At 41.1% G+C, this 16,283-nt stretch overlaps 1 protein-coding gene across 1 annotated transcript in view; it reads left to right on the plus strand.

The window, feature by feature from the left end:
• Window positions 1-1,318: 1,318 nt before the first annotated feature.
• LOC125455707 (5'-3' exonuclease PLD3-like) overlaps window positions 1,319-16,283 on the plus strand; it is a 57,821-nt gene continuing 42,856 nt past the window's right edge. The window contains exon 1 of the mRNA XM_048538045.2: window positions 1,319-1,380. Within this exon, the coding sequence (XP_048394002.1) occupies window positions 1,363-1,380 (18 nt within the window). The 5' untranslated portion in view covers window positions 1,319-1,362. The remainder of the gene's footprint in view (window positions 1,381-16,283) is intronic.

The raw sequence follows: 16,283 nt of genomic DNA on the forward strand, positions 1-16,283 counted from the left end.
ACTCCAGAGGTGGCTCCACCTTGCCTACTACCTCCTATCTTTTGGAAGTTGAAGCTGATTAGGATGAACCTCCATCTGGGCAGGACACACTCAGAATATCTAGGTCCCTTTGTCATGAATACCCCAGGGTTGTCCACCAACCTACTGTGGGCCATTTTCCCTTAGAAAGAACAAAAAGAAGGGACTGAGTGAGATGAAAAAGACTGGCACATCTGTTGATGTTGGCACAGATGTGGGAAAGGGGTGAGGTGTCTGAGTGAGTATGTGCTCAGTGCAGGGGATATGCAATGATCTTGTTGGTGAGGGTGATTGAGTTGGATGAGAGTGAGTGAAGGAAAGCATTGAATGTGATAATATAAGTAATAGACTGAGCCTTGGTGGGAGCTGGATGCAGTAGTAGCAGTGATAGAGTGAATGTGAGATTATGGAGAAGGAATGGTAGCGTTTACCAATGGGAAGCACAGAAGGTCATTAAACTTGCTCCTGTGCTGCTGGGAATTCTTCAGCACTGCCATCCCTGCAGTTACCTGGGTAACAACTTTGGCCCATGCTGGCAGGGTGTGATGCCATGGTCTCCTCTGACAGTCCTGAGGATAGGACATATCCCTCTTCTCTACTACCTTGCCCAAATTCAAGTCAGTGACATAGAATACCAAAATCCTCTTCGTGGTCATCTTTGAGGCAGGTCTTCACCCATCAGACAATTGAAATATTCACACACAAAAACTATGAAGGTTTCACTCTCGTGACCTGTGAAGACAGCTCCTCACTGACAGAGCTTGTCCTGGCACATAGCTACATTGCAAATATGGTGCTGGTGCCCAGTGTCTTGGGAGATCCTGGCAGAGGTGAGTACTTTTGCCACTGGTGAGTACAAGCTGGGCACCATAGAGTTATGGTACATACATGATATGTGAGAAAACTTGCTGAAACTCACACCTCCGTGAAACTCCCCAAAATTGACACCATTGTCTTTTGGGAAACTTTGACACAGCGATTTAGCCCAAAACACAGTAAGAAGCTAAATACCAAAAAACTAAGTGGAACTCTAGTAACATGGTACATCAGCAAAAAATACTGGAAACGCTCAGCAGGTCTGGTAGCATTTATGGAAAGAAATCAAGAGTTGATGATGTTTCAGGTCCAGTGACCCATCCTCAGCCCATAGCAATAGTAACAGTCATAGTAATAATAATAGAACCCTAGTAATGTGGTGTCATATTAGAGAAGTATCATAAACCTAAAAGGGAAGTAAGGGAAATGTGAGTGGTAGTTTTACTGACAGTTACATCACGTCACAACAGCTGATTTGGTCTGAACTCAACAGTCATTCTCGGCTACACAGTTACCAGCAAGGCCACCATGCTGTTTTCAAAACTGGTAAGTTGAAGTGCTAGTTTTTAGTTTTGCAAAGTTGCTTTGAATTGTTGGTATTCTGTTCCATGCATCTCTTTCTTAAAACAATTATTGCATAATTTTTTTTTCTTGTGCTCTGATGCTGCTTCACTTGCCCTTTCTTCGGTCTGCCAACTGAAGTTGTGGGAACCAGATTAACCTCGTGAAGACAGGCTATGAGCATTGCTCAAGGGTCCCAATAATCCAAGCAGTCTCAGGTGCCCCTCCAGTTTACCTGGGCACTGCAGCACCTGCACAATGCCTGAAGAAGGTAACTTTCAACAGGATGGAGAGAGGGCACCTCTCTTTTAAAGCACTCATGTTTTCATTCCTTTTCACTTGCTGACGTCTTCAAAGAAAGAAATGACCAAGTAGGGTGCTCAGTTTTAATATGTTAAATACGATGTTCCAGCAGAGCCTGAAAGTTGCAATTAATGCCTCTGCTGAAAATGGTACAAGGAAAAGGAATGTAAGCTTAAAGGAAGTAATATTGCAACCCAAAGTAGCTATTTTAAGGCACAAAACCCATGCAGTGAACCGACAAATGGCTGATTAGAACAAATCCATGTGGATCCATCATTTTTTAATTACTTAGCATTATTACATAAATTTCAGTATTATCTATTAATTGTGACCAAAAGTTAATTGTCATTTCAGTTGTGAAGTTATTTAACTTGGCTTGTGTGCCTTCCTTGATAATTCATTTTGTAATCAGCCCCATTTGTTACCAATCTCGACCAGTGGGTTGTTATTTAACAATTTAACAATCTGGTAATGGGAGAGAACAGGACCTGTGTTCTGTTCAGCATAACAAAACAAGATTTACTTCTAAAAATAATAAAATGATTGAGAAAATCTTTTAGATCTACCAATGGCTTAAAAGTTGACTATCAATTTATTACAGTTCAGTAACATTCTTACAGTAGCTTATTTTGAACTGTGCAAATGAGATCTCTGTTGCTCTACATATCTCTGTATCAATGTTAAGAAGTAATATTGAATGATTTACAACATGGGGAGAAATTGCTAATCTTTTCAAAGACTGACTGTGTGTGAGCTGTAGCATTTTGCCGCAATACCTTGTACTGTATGCATTGAGGAATAAACGTAAATGAATTTTCTCACAATCCCTCATAGGTGTAATAACAAGGTAGAGCTGGATGAACACAGCAGGCCAAGCAGCATCAGAGGAGCAGGAAAGCTGATGTTTTGGGCCTAGACCCCCCTCCAGAAATGAGGAAGAGGAAGGGGATTCTGAAATAAATAGGAGAGAGGGGGAGGCAGAAGATGGCTAGAGGAGAAGATAGGCAGAGAGGAGACAGACAGGTCAAAGAGGCGGGGATGGAGCCAGTAAAGGTGAGCGTAGGTGGGGAGTTAGGGAAGACATAGGTCATCTCCTACCTACTAACCTCATCCTGCCCCCTTGATCTATCTGTCCTCCCTGGACTCGCCACTGAAGATTATTCTTTCTGAATGTATGCACCCAGCAGTTTTAGACATTGCTGGTTCATTTTTTTTTTATGTTTCTAATTTAAAGTTGCAGGCATCCCCAGAATAACATTCATGATTAACTTCAGGCCACTTACTTCCTCTTTTCAAACAAAATCATTCTTCTTATCACATAGCACCTGCAATTCATGAAACAGGAAGTGAACCAATGTTAGAACATAGAACATTACAGCGCAGTACAGGCCTTTCGACCCTCGGTGTTGCGCTGACCTGTGAAATCAATCTGAAGCCCATCTAACCTACACAATTCCATTACACCCATATGTTTATCCAATGACCATTTAAATGCCCTTAAAGTTGGCAAGTTTACTACTGTTGCAGGCAGGGCATTCCATGCCCTTACTACTCTCTGTGTAAAGAACATCTCTGATATCTGTCCTATATCTATCACCCCTCAATTTAAAGCTATGTTCTCTCATGCTAGCCATCACCATCCAAGGAAAAAGGCTCTCATTACCCACCCTATCTAATCCTCTGATCATCTCGTATGTCTCTATTAAGTCACCTCTTAACCTTCTTCTCTCTAATGAAAATAGCCTCAAGTCCCTTAGCCTTTCCTCATAAGACCTTCCCTCCATACCAGGCAACATCCTGGTAAATCTCCCTTGCACCCTTTTCAATGCTTCCACATCTTTTCTATAATGCAGCGACCAGAAATGTACGCAATACGCCAAGTGTGGCTGCACCAGAGTTTTGTATAGCTGCAACCTGATCTCATGTTGTCCTGGTCTTTTATTACAGTCACCATCTGGGCGCAGTAATCCATGGTTGCTGTGTACATTTAGCATATTGTGTATTTTCCCTAGCTGGCTTTTGTATCTCCTCAGCATTGCTTTGTTAGGTGCCATGACTCCATGACTGAACTCACTGCACACTTTGGAAACCTGTGTAGATTAACTATGATCCTCTTGTTGGGTGTGACTCTGTCCTTTTGCCCTACATGCAGTTCTTTCTACATGCTTGCCTTTTATACATTATCTTCATCCTTTGTTGAAAAGTGTGTCCTACATCTTGGAGCAATAGACAAGGCGGCGACTTAGCAATGTACTTCTCAGTGCCTTCTGGAAATGATCTCTGCTCGCAATGTTAACCCAATATCCAGAGGTGGACCTCTAAGGTTTAAAATGGCAAAGCAGGATAAATGATTTGATACTATGAACCATTAACTGGGCAAGCCTGATCTGGAGTAATGTAGTGAGAACGTCAGATGCTTCAGGCCCCATTTGGCACACACAACCTTGAAAAGGCTGCCTTATATACTTGACCATATGTGTGAAATAATTTCTAAAGGTGCATTGAACAGACTGAACATGACACTCAAATATATCTGCCACAGCCATGGCTGAGCTGTTCCTTACCTGTCTGACAATTAGAAATTTGGAGAAATAATCAGTGATTAAGATGAAGTTATTGCTTTATACACAGTAAACCAAACAATGATGATTGTGGACCAAGGGATCGACAGAATCTCATTAGGGTATGAAGTTATCTGTGTTATTGTGACTGGTGGCTCTGACATGCCTTACAAATTCTCACCAATCTTTCAATTGTACTATTAATGCCTGGCCAATAGATTGCTTCAGATGCCATCATTTCATCCATTCTATGCTCATATTTCATTGGCATAGTTGTATCAATATGTCATAGCAGAGAGCTCCATGCACAAGCATTTATTTTCTTTTGAAGATAATGCCTCTTTAAGATGCCAAGCTCACCTTTGTAAGGACAAAAATATCTGAAGGTGTCTGGCACCCTTTTTTATCCAAGTCAAGCCACTCTGGTGATAATTTCCATCAGCTGCTTCCAATTGACGTTCAGTATCTTTATGCTGACCAAAATGCAATAGATGAATTTTGAGCATATTTTCCTCTTGAATGCTCATGCTGTTGATTTGTAGATCCAGTGGAATGTCCATGCCCTTGTTCAGATTTAGCAATCTGCTCACCATAACTGAGTTGACCATTTTGGTCACATGTAGCAGACATCAAAGTCGTATCTCTATACTTTTATCAGAAATTGTTGTGGTTGACGTGGTGCACTTGTTAGTGGCTTGCTGAAAATAATTTCCAATGGTGTGTAAATGATTTCCTCAATGAACTGCATTTAGAACCAAATGGATTTGTCATGATCCAGGGGCAGGAGTGTGTGACAGCAAGTGAGGCATATAAAGAGGCAAGAGGAGCCTCGGCTTTTACAATTGTTCAACAAGTTTGAAGTTCTTTCAATTTGTTGGCTGGATGAGATGGGGCCTGCAGGTTGGATGCACTAGCTGATCCATAGCATCATTGTACAGTAACCATTCAAGTAGGGGATAGTGAAAAGCAATATATTGAAGCAGCATAGTCATTGGGAGTGACACTGTTTTCTGCTGCAATGAGTGAGAGCCCAGGCAGAGGTGTTGTTTGTCTGGCACCAAAATATGGGACATCTGCTCAAGGTTGGGGAGGAGTTTTCAGTGAATGAGAGAGGATCTAGTTGTCATGGCCATTAGGAATCAGCATCAGAGGTACAACAAAGAATAAGGTTTTGTGTAGTCAGTATGTGGAACCAGGTGCCAAATACAAAAGCAGAACTTAAAAGGTCATAACCTCTGCAGTATTAAATAAGCCATATGCACATTGACATTGGCCAAATCAGAGAGATGTATGCATGGCTCAAAGACTGGTATGGGAGAATTTGGGTCTGGACTTTGGGGCATTGGCACTAGTACTGGGAAAAGTGAAATCTATACCAATGGAATGGTCTCCTCCACCTGACCTGGGTGGGACTGGTGTTCTAGCCAACAGCATAAATAGGGAAAATTGTATACTGAACAGAGGGGCAAAGGGTCAAATTTGGGAAGTTGTGGCTAATTAAAGAGTAGAGACAAGACAAAAGAAAATATGTTATCAGACTGTGACAGGAATGGATAGACAGTGCAGACGTAAGAGTCACTCATTAAACAAGGTGTGAAATTACAAAAAAGAATAAAAGGGTAAAACTAATGACTATCTGAATCCACACAGAATTTGAAATAAAACAATACAATTTAGATTCCAATGGAAATGAATAAGTACGATTTGGTAGCCATTACAGAGAGACAGAGAGAGAGAGACATAGAGTGGAAGACAGAGAGAGAACTGCAGGATGACATTGATTGAGACATGAGCATTGAAGGATACAGGACATTCCTGAAGGAAAGGAAGCTAGGAGAAGATAGAAGGGTGGTCCTTTTAAATTAATGAATATAGCACAATGTGAAGGATGGTCTAAGGTTATTAATGCAGGTATGGCAACAGCTTAGGTTGAGATGAGAAATAATAAAGGTAAAAAGTTACTTGCGGGAGTGGAAATAAATAATGGGAGCTGGTCAGAAAGGCATGGCAACAATCATGGGAGATTTTAATCTATGTAAGACAAGAAAAGTCAAATAGGCAAAGATTGCTACATGAGGAGTTCATAGAATAATTTAGGGATAGTTCATTTACAGACTGGACATCTCTGACCAGTGTGTGCCACAATGATCAGTGCTGGGTCCATTGCTTTTCATCATTTATATAAAAGATTTGGATGTGAATAGAGGTATGGTTAATAAGTTTGTAGATGACACCAAAATAAGTGGTGCACTGACAGTGAAGAAGATTATCCCAGAGTACAGCGGGACCTTGATCAGGTAGGTCAATGGGCTAAGGAGTGGCAGATGCAGTTTAATTTAGATAAATGTGAGGTGTTGCATTTTGGGAAGGTAAACCAAGGCAGGACTTATACACTTAATGATAGGGTTCTGGGGAGCATTACCAAACAAAGCACCTAGGGGTACAGATGCACAGTTCCTTGAAAGTGGAGTCACAAGTAGACAGGGTGGTGAAAAGGCATTTCACATGCATGCCTTCATTGTTCAGGACATTGAGTGTAGGAGTTGAGACGTCATGTTGTCACTGTACAGGATGCTGGTGAGGTCACTTTTAGAGTACTGTGTACAATTCTGGTGGCCCTTCAAGAGGAAGGATATTGCAAAATCGAGAGAACTCAGAAAAGATTTACAAAGATGCTGCTGAGACTGGAGGGTTTGAGTTATCGGGAGAGGTTAAATAGGCTGGGGCTTTTTTCCCTGGAATGTCGGAGGCTGAGGAGTGACTCTACAGAGACATGAATGTAATAAAATCATAAATAAAATCATCAGGGGCATAGGTAGGCTGAATAGCCAAGGTCTTTTTTCTTAAAAAGCAGAGGACATTGGTGTAAGGTGAAAGGGCAAAGATGCAAAAAGGACCTGAAGAGGGTGGTGTACGTATGGATTATGCTGCCAGAGGAAGTGGTACTGTTACAACATTTAAAAGGCATGCAGATAGGTATTATTAGGAAGGGTTTAAAGCGAAATGGGCCAAATGCTAGCAAATGGGATTAGATTAGATTGGAATACTTGGTTGGCACGGATGAATTTGTCTGTTTCCATGCTTTATGACTCTATGACGGCATATTCTGAACTGACCAGGAAATAAGCTAGGCCTGGCACTGTGCAACAAGATAGGACCAAGTAATAATGTTGATGTCATGGTGAAAGTGCAGCTAGATAGCAGTGACCTAATATAATTGAATTTTACATTCAGTTTGGGAATGAGTGGTGTGAGTTCAAGACATCTTTTTAACTTTAAATAAGGGGCATTATGAGAGCATGAAAGCAGAGTTGGCTGGAGTGAATTGGTAGATTAGGCAAAAGGTTAAGGATAAGTCAATAGAGATGCAATGGCAGACTTTTAAAAAACACAGAATAGTTTTGTCTTGATTGGGATGGGATGTAGGTATGGCTGGCTAGGCTAGCGTTTATTTACCCACCCCAAATTGCCCTGAGTTGATTGGTAGTTCATTTCAGGGAACAGTTAAAAGTTAACCACACCATTGTTAGTCTGGAGTAACAGGTAGGTCAGACCAGGTAAGAATGGCAGATTTTCTCCCCGAAACGACAATACTAATCCAATGGATTTTTTTCTACAAACAATTGTGATTACATGGTGATCATAGGCTAGCTTTTAATTCCAGAATTCATTGAATCATGTAGAGAATGAGACTAGAGAATTAATAATGGAAAATAAGGAAATATCAGATGATTGGAACAAATATTTTGTCCCAGACTTTATTGTGAAGAATACAAGTAGCATTTCAGAAGAAGCAATAATTTCAGATATGAAAATGACAGAGGAACTCGGGTATATGACAATCACTACAGAAGTGTTACTGAGTAGATGACTAGAGCTTACACGTGCCCTGATCCAAATAAAATGCCTCCTAGAGTCTTACAATCATTGCAGTTGTTTTAGTTTTCCAAAACTCTCTAGATTTAGGGATGGTCCTATTAGATTAGAAAATAGCAAGTGTAATTCCTTTGTTCAAAAAGAGAGGGAGACAAAAAGCAAGAAACAACGGACCAGTTGGCTTAACATATGCAGAATGTTAGAAGCTTTAATTAACAAACTTATAGCAGCACACTCAGATAAGGTAATCAAGTAGAGTTAATATGATTTTGTGAAGGGGAAATCATGTTTTAAAATCCGTTGTAGTTTTTAAAAAAAATTGTGTGTTCAGTGACTGAAAGGGAACCTGTGGATGTTCAACACTTTTCTGAAGGCATTTTGTAAAATGCTGCAACAAAAATAGAAATTTAAAAATAAAACAAAGAATAATCATGTTGTGGGAGTAGCATTTTGGAATGAATACACGACTGGCTGGCTAATAGGAAGCACAGTGTAGGCAGACAATACTCCTCAGATACTGAAGCAGTCCATGTTCAAAGGCAACAAGACCTGAAAAATATCCAGTTTGGGCTGACAAGTGGCAAGTAACATTCGCACCATAGAAATATCAGGCAATGACCATCTCCAATAACAGACGATCTAAACACTGCCCCTTGATATTCAGTGGTGTTACTATCACTGGATCACCCAATATCAACATCCTTGGGGTTACCATTGACCAAAAACTCAACTGGGTTCACCATTTAACTTCAGGGACTACAAGAGCAGATCAAAGAATTAACTCACCTCCTGACTCCCCAGATCCTGTCTATTATTTAAAAGACACAAACAGCAGTGTGATGGAATACTCTCCATTTGCTTGGATGATATTCAAGAAGCTTGACACCATTCAAAGCAGAGCAGCCTGCTTGATTGGCACCATATTCAGAAACATCAACTCCCTCCACCACCAACATCCTGTAGCAGCAGTGAGTACTATCTACAAGATGCACTCCAGAAATTTGCACTCTAGAAAAGATCATTAGAAATCACTTTACAAGCCCATGATCACTTCCAACAAGAAGGACAAAGGCAGCAGATACACAGGAACATCACCACCTACAAATCTCCTTCCAAAACACTCACCGTTCTGACTCATAAATATACTGCTGTGCCTTCATTGTCACTGAATCAAAATCCTGGAATTGGTCAACTATAGCATGTGGAATGCAATGGTTCAAGGAGGTAGTTCACCACCACTTTCTAAAGGGTATCTAGGGACAGGCAATAAATTCTCATCAGCCAACCGCCAGAGCTCTGAGATGTAGAGGAATCTAGGTGTCATCGTTCAAGAATTGCAAAATACAGGTAGAAGGGTACAACAAGTTAGAAGAAAACTAATTGAATGCTTTAATTTATCGCAAGGGGAATTGAACACGGAAGTAGGGAGGATATCCTGCAGTTATGCAAGAGACTGGAGAGGCCACACTTGCAACACTGGTCACCTTATTTAAGGTAGATGTAAATGCATTGAAAATAGCTCAGAGAATGTTTACTGCACTAATACCTGGAAAAGACAGACATTTTGTAGGGTTTTTGCCAAAGGACCTAATGACTTTTCTTGCCAGCTCTCATCAAACTCACCTCATCAACTATCTAGCCCAAACACATGGCATCCCTCTTATCCAATTCTAGCCCCATCCCACCATGTGTAGTTCAGTGAACAAGCTGCCAGTCACCAGATATCCTGGAATTGACTGGATTCCCTCGTGCTAGCATAGGTGGAGTTAGTGCACCTAGACAATCACTCAGTTCAGAACTGCCCTGCACAGTTCATGACGTTTGACCCAACATGGGAAATTGGGAGAAACCCCACGTGCCCTCTGTGCTGCCTATCACTCACACTTCCTAACTGCACCCTAAGTAACAGATATGCCAACCACTTTCAGCCTCCTTAAAACCCTGCCTCTCTTTTGATCTGGGAAGAAAATACCCATAATAGGGCAGAAAGACTTAAGAGAGATAGTGGACTGCATGACATCAGCTAATCGTCACATCACCCCTTTCGGCAGAACATTCTGACTCTGACCACTCCAAGCAGCTGACTGACTGTGTTCAAGTCCCTAAACTAGTATCAAAGGCTGCCCTTGACTTACTGTGCCAGCATCCCCTTAGTGAAGGCTATTTGCCTTGAATTGACTGAAGACTTTTGACAGCAATGAGAAGCTCCCCACCTTTGTACTTGAGCTAAATGATAAAGCAAGATAGAAGTAATATCAGCTTGGTATCGCTGGCTGAGAGGGTAGACTGCAAAAAAGCAGGAAAGGGCAGAGATGCTGTGGAAGTTCATGTATGCTCAGGATGAATGAGCACTATGAGAATAAACAAACAGACTGGAGATGCAGCCTGGTCTGGTCCATGAACTGGGGGCATGTCCATGATGCTCGGTGTCCCTTACTGCAGAATTACAATCGTAGCTACCAATACAGCCTGAGATGCTGCATTGAAGTGCAGAAACATCCTATAAGTGAATTGAAGCTGTGCCACAAAGATTCTTAAAGGCTGGCTCATATCAGGAGCCAATGTGTGTGGACGTGGGGGTGTATGTGGCCAGTGTCCATTTGTGTGCTCTGGGCATGTTCGTGTCCAATATCAGACACGGACATCTTTTAGGACAACTAGCGAGCTGTATTTGCCAGGTTTTGACTTCCATTTTGAAAATCGGCACATCTAACTTGTTTGATGCATTTGGTAATTTAGGATGGTGAATATTAATGAAGTGTTTTGTAGCATTAATAAGGTGTTTAACAAGAAATAATACCCTTGAATTAGTAACTCTCTGGTGCCAAAAGAGAAACTCACCTCAATGCTTGGCTGATGCATAAAAGATGTCATTTCTTTTGATATTGAGATAGGCCTCACTGGACTTCGGACAGTACAAGCAAGGCACGGTGGCTTAGTGGTTAGTACTGCTGCCTCACAGGGCCAGGTTTAATTCCACCCTTGGGAGACTGACTATGTGGGCTTTGTCCCACAGTCTAAACATGTGCAGTTTAGGTGGATTGGCCATGTTAATTTGCCCATAGTGTCCATAGATGTGTAGGACATGGTGGGTTAGCCAAGGGAAATGGAGGGTGATGTGGACTTGATGGGCCAAATGGCCTGTTTCCACACTGTAGGATTCTATCTATTATAAAAACTCAGTAATCTGAAACAGAATTTGAGTTACAAGGTAGTAAAAGTAGTTTTATAGCTACACCTGATTTAGAACATAGAACATAGAACATTACAGCACAGTACAGGCCCTTCAGACCTCGATGTTGTGCCGACCTGTCATACCAATCTGAAGCCCATCTAACCTACACTATTCCTGTACATCCATATGCTTGTCCATTGACAACTTAAATGTACTTAAAGTTGGCGAATCTACTACCATTGCAGGCAAAGCGTTCCATTCCCTTACTACTCTCTGAGTAAAGAAACTACCTCTGACATCTGTCCTACATCTTTCACCCCTCAATTTAAAGCTATGCCCCCTCGTGCTCGCCGTCACCATCCTAGGAGAAAGGCTCTCCCTATCCACCCTATCTAACCCTCTGATTATTTCATATGTCTCAATTAAGTCACCTCTCAACCTTCTTCTCTCTAACGAAAACAGCCTCAAGTCCCTCAGCTTTTCCTCGTAAGATCTTCCCTCCATACCAGGCAACATCCTAGTAAATCTCCGCTGGACCCTTTCCAAAGCTTCCACATCCTTCTTATAATGCAGTGACCAGAACCGTATGCAATACTCCAAGTGCGGCCGCACCAGAGTTTTGTAGAGCTGCAGCATAACCTCCTGGCTCCGGAACTCGATCCCTCTATTAATAAAAGCTAAAACACTGTATGTCTTCTTAACAGCCCTGTCAACCTGGGTGGCAACTTTCAAGGATCTCACTCTCATTTTCAATCATTCTCACTCATCTTGAAACTTGTACAAGTAGATCTGTAATATTTTCCAGACTATTGGACTCTGCCATTGTGTTATGCAGAGCAATATGATTCTAAATGTAAGTATTCAACTACACTTACTTAGCTTTAGTGACCAAAATTGGCAACAGGCTGCCCAATTTTCTGATTCTTCCGGTGATCCCTAAAGACGTGTTTCATTCCTTTGCTACTTAAAATATGGAAGGACTGCATGCAACTATTGAAACTTCGCTGTAGCTTTCTATAGCAAAGGAGAGAAAATTACGTGGGAGTGGAGGATTAGGATGTGTAGTAAAGGAGAAAAACACAGTCATTGTTTAACACAAAATTACAGCACCATTCAAGATAAATAAAGACTTAATCTAGCACTGGTCTATTGATCAAAGCAAAATGCCTTTATTGAAAAATCATAACTGCTAAGTGTGTTGCGATAAAGTTTTGTTGGTTGAATGGTTTCCAATAGTATTATGGATGGTGTCTTTTTGTTTCTTAGTATGGGTGTTGACTTCAATATAACTTTGTTTCTTAGTATGGGTGTTGACTTCAATATAACAAGTTAGATTATTAGTAACAATAGTAACATTAATTTGCGTGAAGAGAAAAGTGCTTTGCTATCTCTGACACCCAGCCCTAATGAGCACTGAGCAGAAATCTTAATTCTTCTTTTGCATGGTTTCTTATTGATGATTTGTGACACAAACTATTTAGTTGGCTAACTGAGTTTGGTATGGTAGTACTTTAGAATGTAAAAACATGGATTTATTTTGGATTTCTTTCTGTTTTCTATTGTCCTGTTTAAATGCGATGAGTCCATGAGAAAAGAATATCAAGAGAAAATTCTGGCAGACAGAGAGAGGACTCTAGCTTATTGCTGCAACTTCCACAGCCAACTTCAAAACCACAACTACAGAAAGCTAAATTAAAACCTGGTTCTATGGGAGCCTCACTCCACCCATTCTTGCTGCTTCTGTTGCTGTAAATTTTAAAAAAAAGGGTCTCATGAGCTGTTTACTTATTGGCTTGGAAGAAACAGCTCAGTATCTCTGTCTCAAAGCCCCTCATAAAAAAACTAGAACAAAAAACACTACTTATCTTAGTATCATCACACTTGCCCCCCTTAAAAAAGCAAACCAACAATAAACAAACATGGGGATAGTAGGAACTGCAGATGCTGGAGTCTAAGATAACCACGTGTGGAGCTGGAGGAACACAGCAGGCCAGGCATCATCTGAGGAGCTGGAAGTGGTTTGCAACTGAAAGGTGTTGTTGTTTATCACAGACTGAGCGTAGGTGCTCCACAAAGTGGTCTCCAAGCCTCCGCTTGGTCTTCCCAATGTAGAGGAAGCCACATCGAGAGCAGTGGATGCAATATACCACATTAGCAGATGTGCAGGTGACACTACTTCAACTCCCTCTCTGACTCCCTGGACAACATGTCTATCCTGGGCCACTCTCAGTGTCACAGCGATGGCACGCAGAAACTGGAGAAACAGCACCTCAGATTCTGCCTTGGAAGCCTATAATCCAATGGTCCCAATGTGGACCTTAATAGCTTCAAAGTCTCCCCACCCCCCGACCTCACCCCAAGACCAGCTCCCCTCTCAACCCCGCCTTCTTGACCTTTCCACCTTCTCTCCCACCTATCCGGTCCTCCCATCTCACTGATTAACCCCCACCCAACTTCTTACCTACATTCACCTTTACTGGCTTCATTCCCCGCCTCCTTGACCTGTCCGTCTTCTCTCCCACCTATCCGCTCCACTATTCACCTTCTATCACCACCCCTCCTTCTCTATTTATTACAGAGCGCCCTTCCCCTCCCCCATTTCTGAAGAAGGGTCCCGACCCGAAACATCAGCTTTGCTGCTCTGATGGTGCCTGGCCTGCTGTGTTCCTTCAGCTCTACACTTTGTTATTATTATAAACATGGTTCATTTTGAAAAATATTCAGTCTTATGCTGTAAGTACACTACAAAACATATACATTACACTGATTCTAATCATGTAAGCATTCAATATTAGTCAATTTTAGTCCATTTCTCCCACCACCTTCCTTCATCAAAGATGTGACAACATGTCAGCAAACATTTTATCTTGTTCTGCCATGTGTATAATCTTCAAATTAAATGGCTGTAACAAACTCTATAATTCCATCTAAACAGTCTGATATTTTTATATTTAAATCGTTCCAAAAACACTAGGGGTTATGATCATAAAATGTGAGGCTGGACGAACACAGCAGGCCAAGCAGCATCTCAGGAGCACAAAAGCTGACGTTTCGGGGGTTATGATCAGGCACTTTACTGGCAGCATAAATGTTGAAATGTCGCAATGGTCACATCAAACCCAAGGTCACTTTCTTCATTGTGGAATATTTCTTTTGGTAAATATTCAACTTTCTGGAGAAATGACTAATAGGCCTTTCTATTTTCTCATTGTCTTCATGCAAGACTAAGCAGTGACACCCACATCACTTGCATTGATAGCCACCTTGAATAATTAGGTGTGGCTAACACTGGCATGAAGGTTAACACAGCTTTCAGGCTGTCAAATGCTTTCTGACATTCTTCCACCCACAGAAATTTTCTATACTTCTTCAACAAGTAAGTCAATGGACCAACCACACTGTTAAAATTCCGCACAATTTTTTTACAACAAGCACTCAGTCCCAGGAATTGTAGTATTTCCCTTTTCATTGATGGTATGGGAAATCCCCAATAATCTTCGTTTTCACATCCTATACCGTCATCTATCCATGTCCAATGTTATGGCCTAAGAACATGACTGGGGCTTTTGTGAACTCACTCTTAGCCTTGTTTATCACTAAACTACCTTCTGAAGTCAATCAAACATTTCTGATTGCTGTAGATATTCCTTCCACGTGTGGCTAAAAATAACCAGATCGTCTATGCGCACCACACAATTGGGTAATCCTGAAATGACTTTATTAGTTAGTTTTTCAAATGTGGCTAATGCATTTGACATACCAAATAGCATAATTTTAAACTGGCAAACTCCATTTGGTGTCACAAAAGCCAAAATTTCGCTACAATCTTTCTCCTTGACTACCAACATGACTTTCACTGTTACTCCTGATGTTTGACCGAGTATTTGCTAAAGCTTGTTTTCTCAGTGACTGCTTCTGGCTCAGATTCACCCTGTTCTGAGGAAGGGCCATAGGACCCAAAACTTGCAAAAGGCCAAAATTTCCTTTACTCTCTCAGATAAAGGTACCTGCCAGTAGTCTTTGAGCAAGTCCACTTTGAAGTATAAGTTGCTTGTCCCACCTGCTCAATGCAGTCTTCCAGCTATGGAATAGGATGTGAATCAGATTTTGTCATTGCCTTGATTTTGCAGTAATCAATACATAGATGTTGTGTACCATCTGGTTTTGGCACCATCACTATGGGTAAAGTCCTTTGACTATAACCCTGTTTGATTATGTTATATTTGAGCATTGTTTCAATCTCTCTTTGAACATTTGCTAATTTTAGAAGGTTATGTTTATAAGGATGTTAATTAATTGGAGCAGAATTTCCTATATCTACATCAGGCGTTATCATTTTAGTACTTGTGGCTTATTCCCACAGATCTCTCCATGTAATTGTAATCACTCTCTCAGATCATTTCAATTTTCTTCTGGAAGGTAAATCAATAATTATTAAGGTAAATCTAATTTTTGAGTAGTTCCTCCTTATCCAATTTAATTTAAGGAATATCCAATTCAAATTTATCCAGATTTGGTTCTTTACTTCAAGTGGTAACAAAAACCACATTGTCCTTTATAAAAACCAAAAGAACTGTTGTTGCTGTGAATCAGGAACACAAACAGAAGTTGTTGGACAAGCTCAGCAGGTCTGGCAGCTTCTGCGAAGAAAAATTCAGGGTTAACCTTTTGGGTCCAGTGGCCCTCCCTCAGAACGGGGTGAGTCTGAATTGGAGGCAGTCACTGAGGAAGCGAGTTTTAGCAAATACCTGGTCAAACATGAGGAAAATTAATGTCAGTGGCCAAGAAGAAAGATTGTCCCGAAAATCCCATCAGAGAGAGGAGTAGAACTTCTTCAAGGTGGCCATGCCTGGAAGAGACGTGGCAATGAGTTAAATACTAAATAAAAACCAAAAGAACTGCAGATGCTGTAAACCAGGAACAAAATCAGAAGTTTGAGGAAAAGCTCAACAGGTCTGGCAGCAATTGTGAAG

This window comes from Stegostoma tigrinum, chromosome 10 (genome assembly GCF_030684315.1).
Source record: "Stegostoma tigrinum isolate sSteTig4 chromosome 10, sSteTig4.hap1, whole genome shotgun sequence".
NCBI classification, from domain to species: Eukaryota; Metazoa; Chordata; class Chondrichthyes; order Orectolobiformes; family Stegostomatidae; genus Stegostoma; species Stegostoma tigrinum.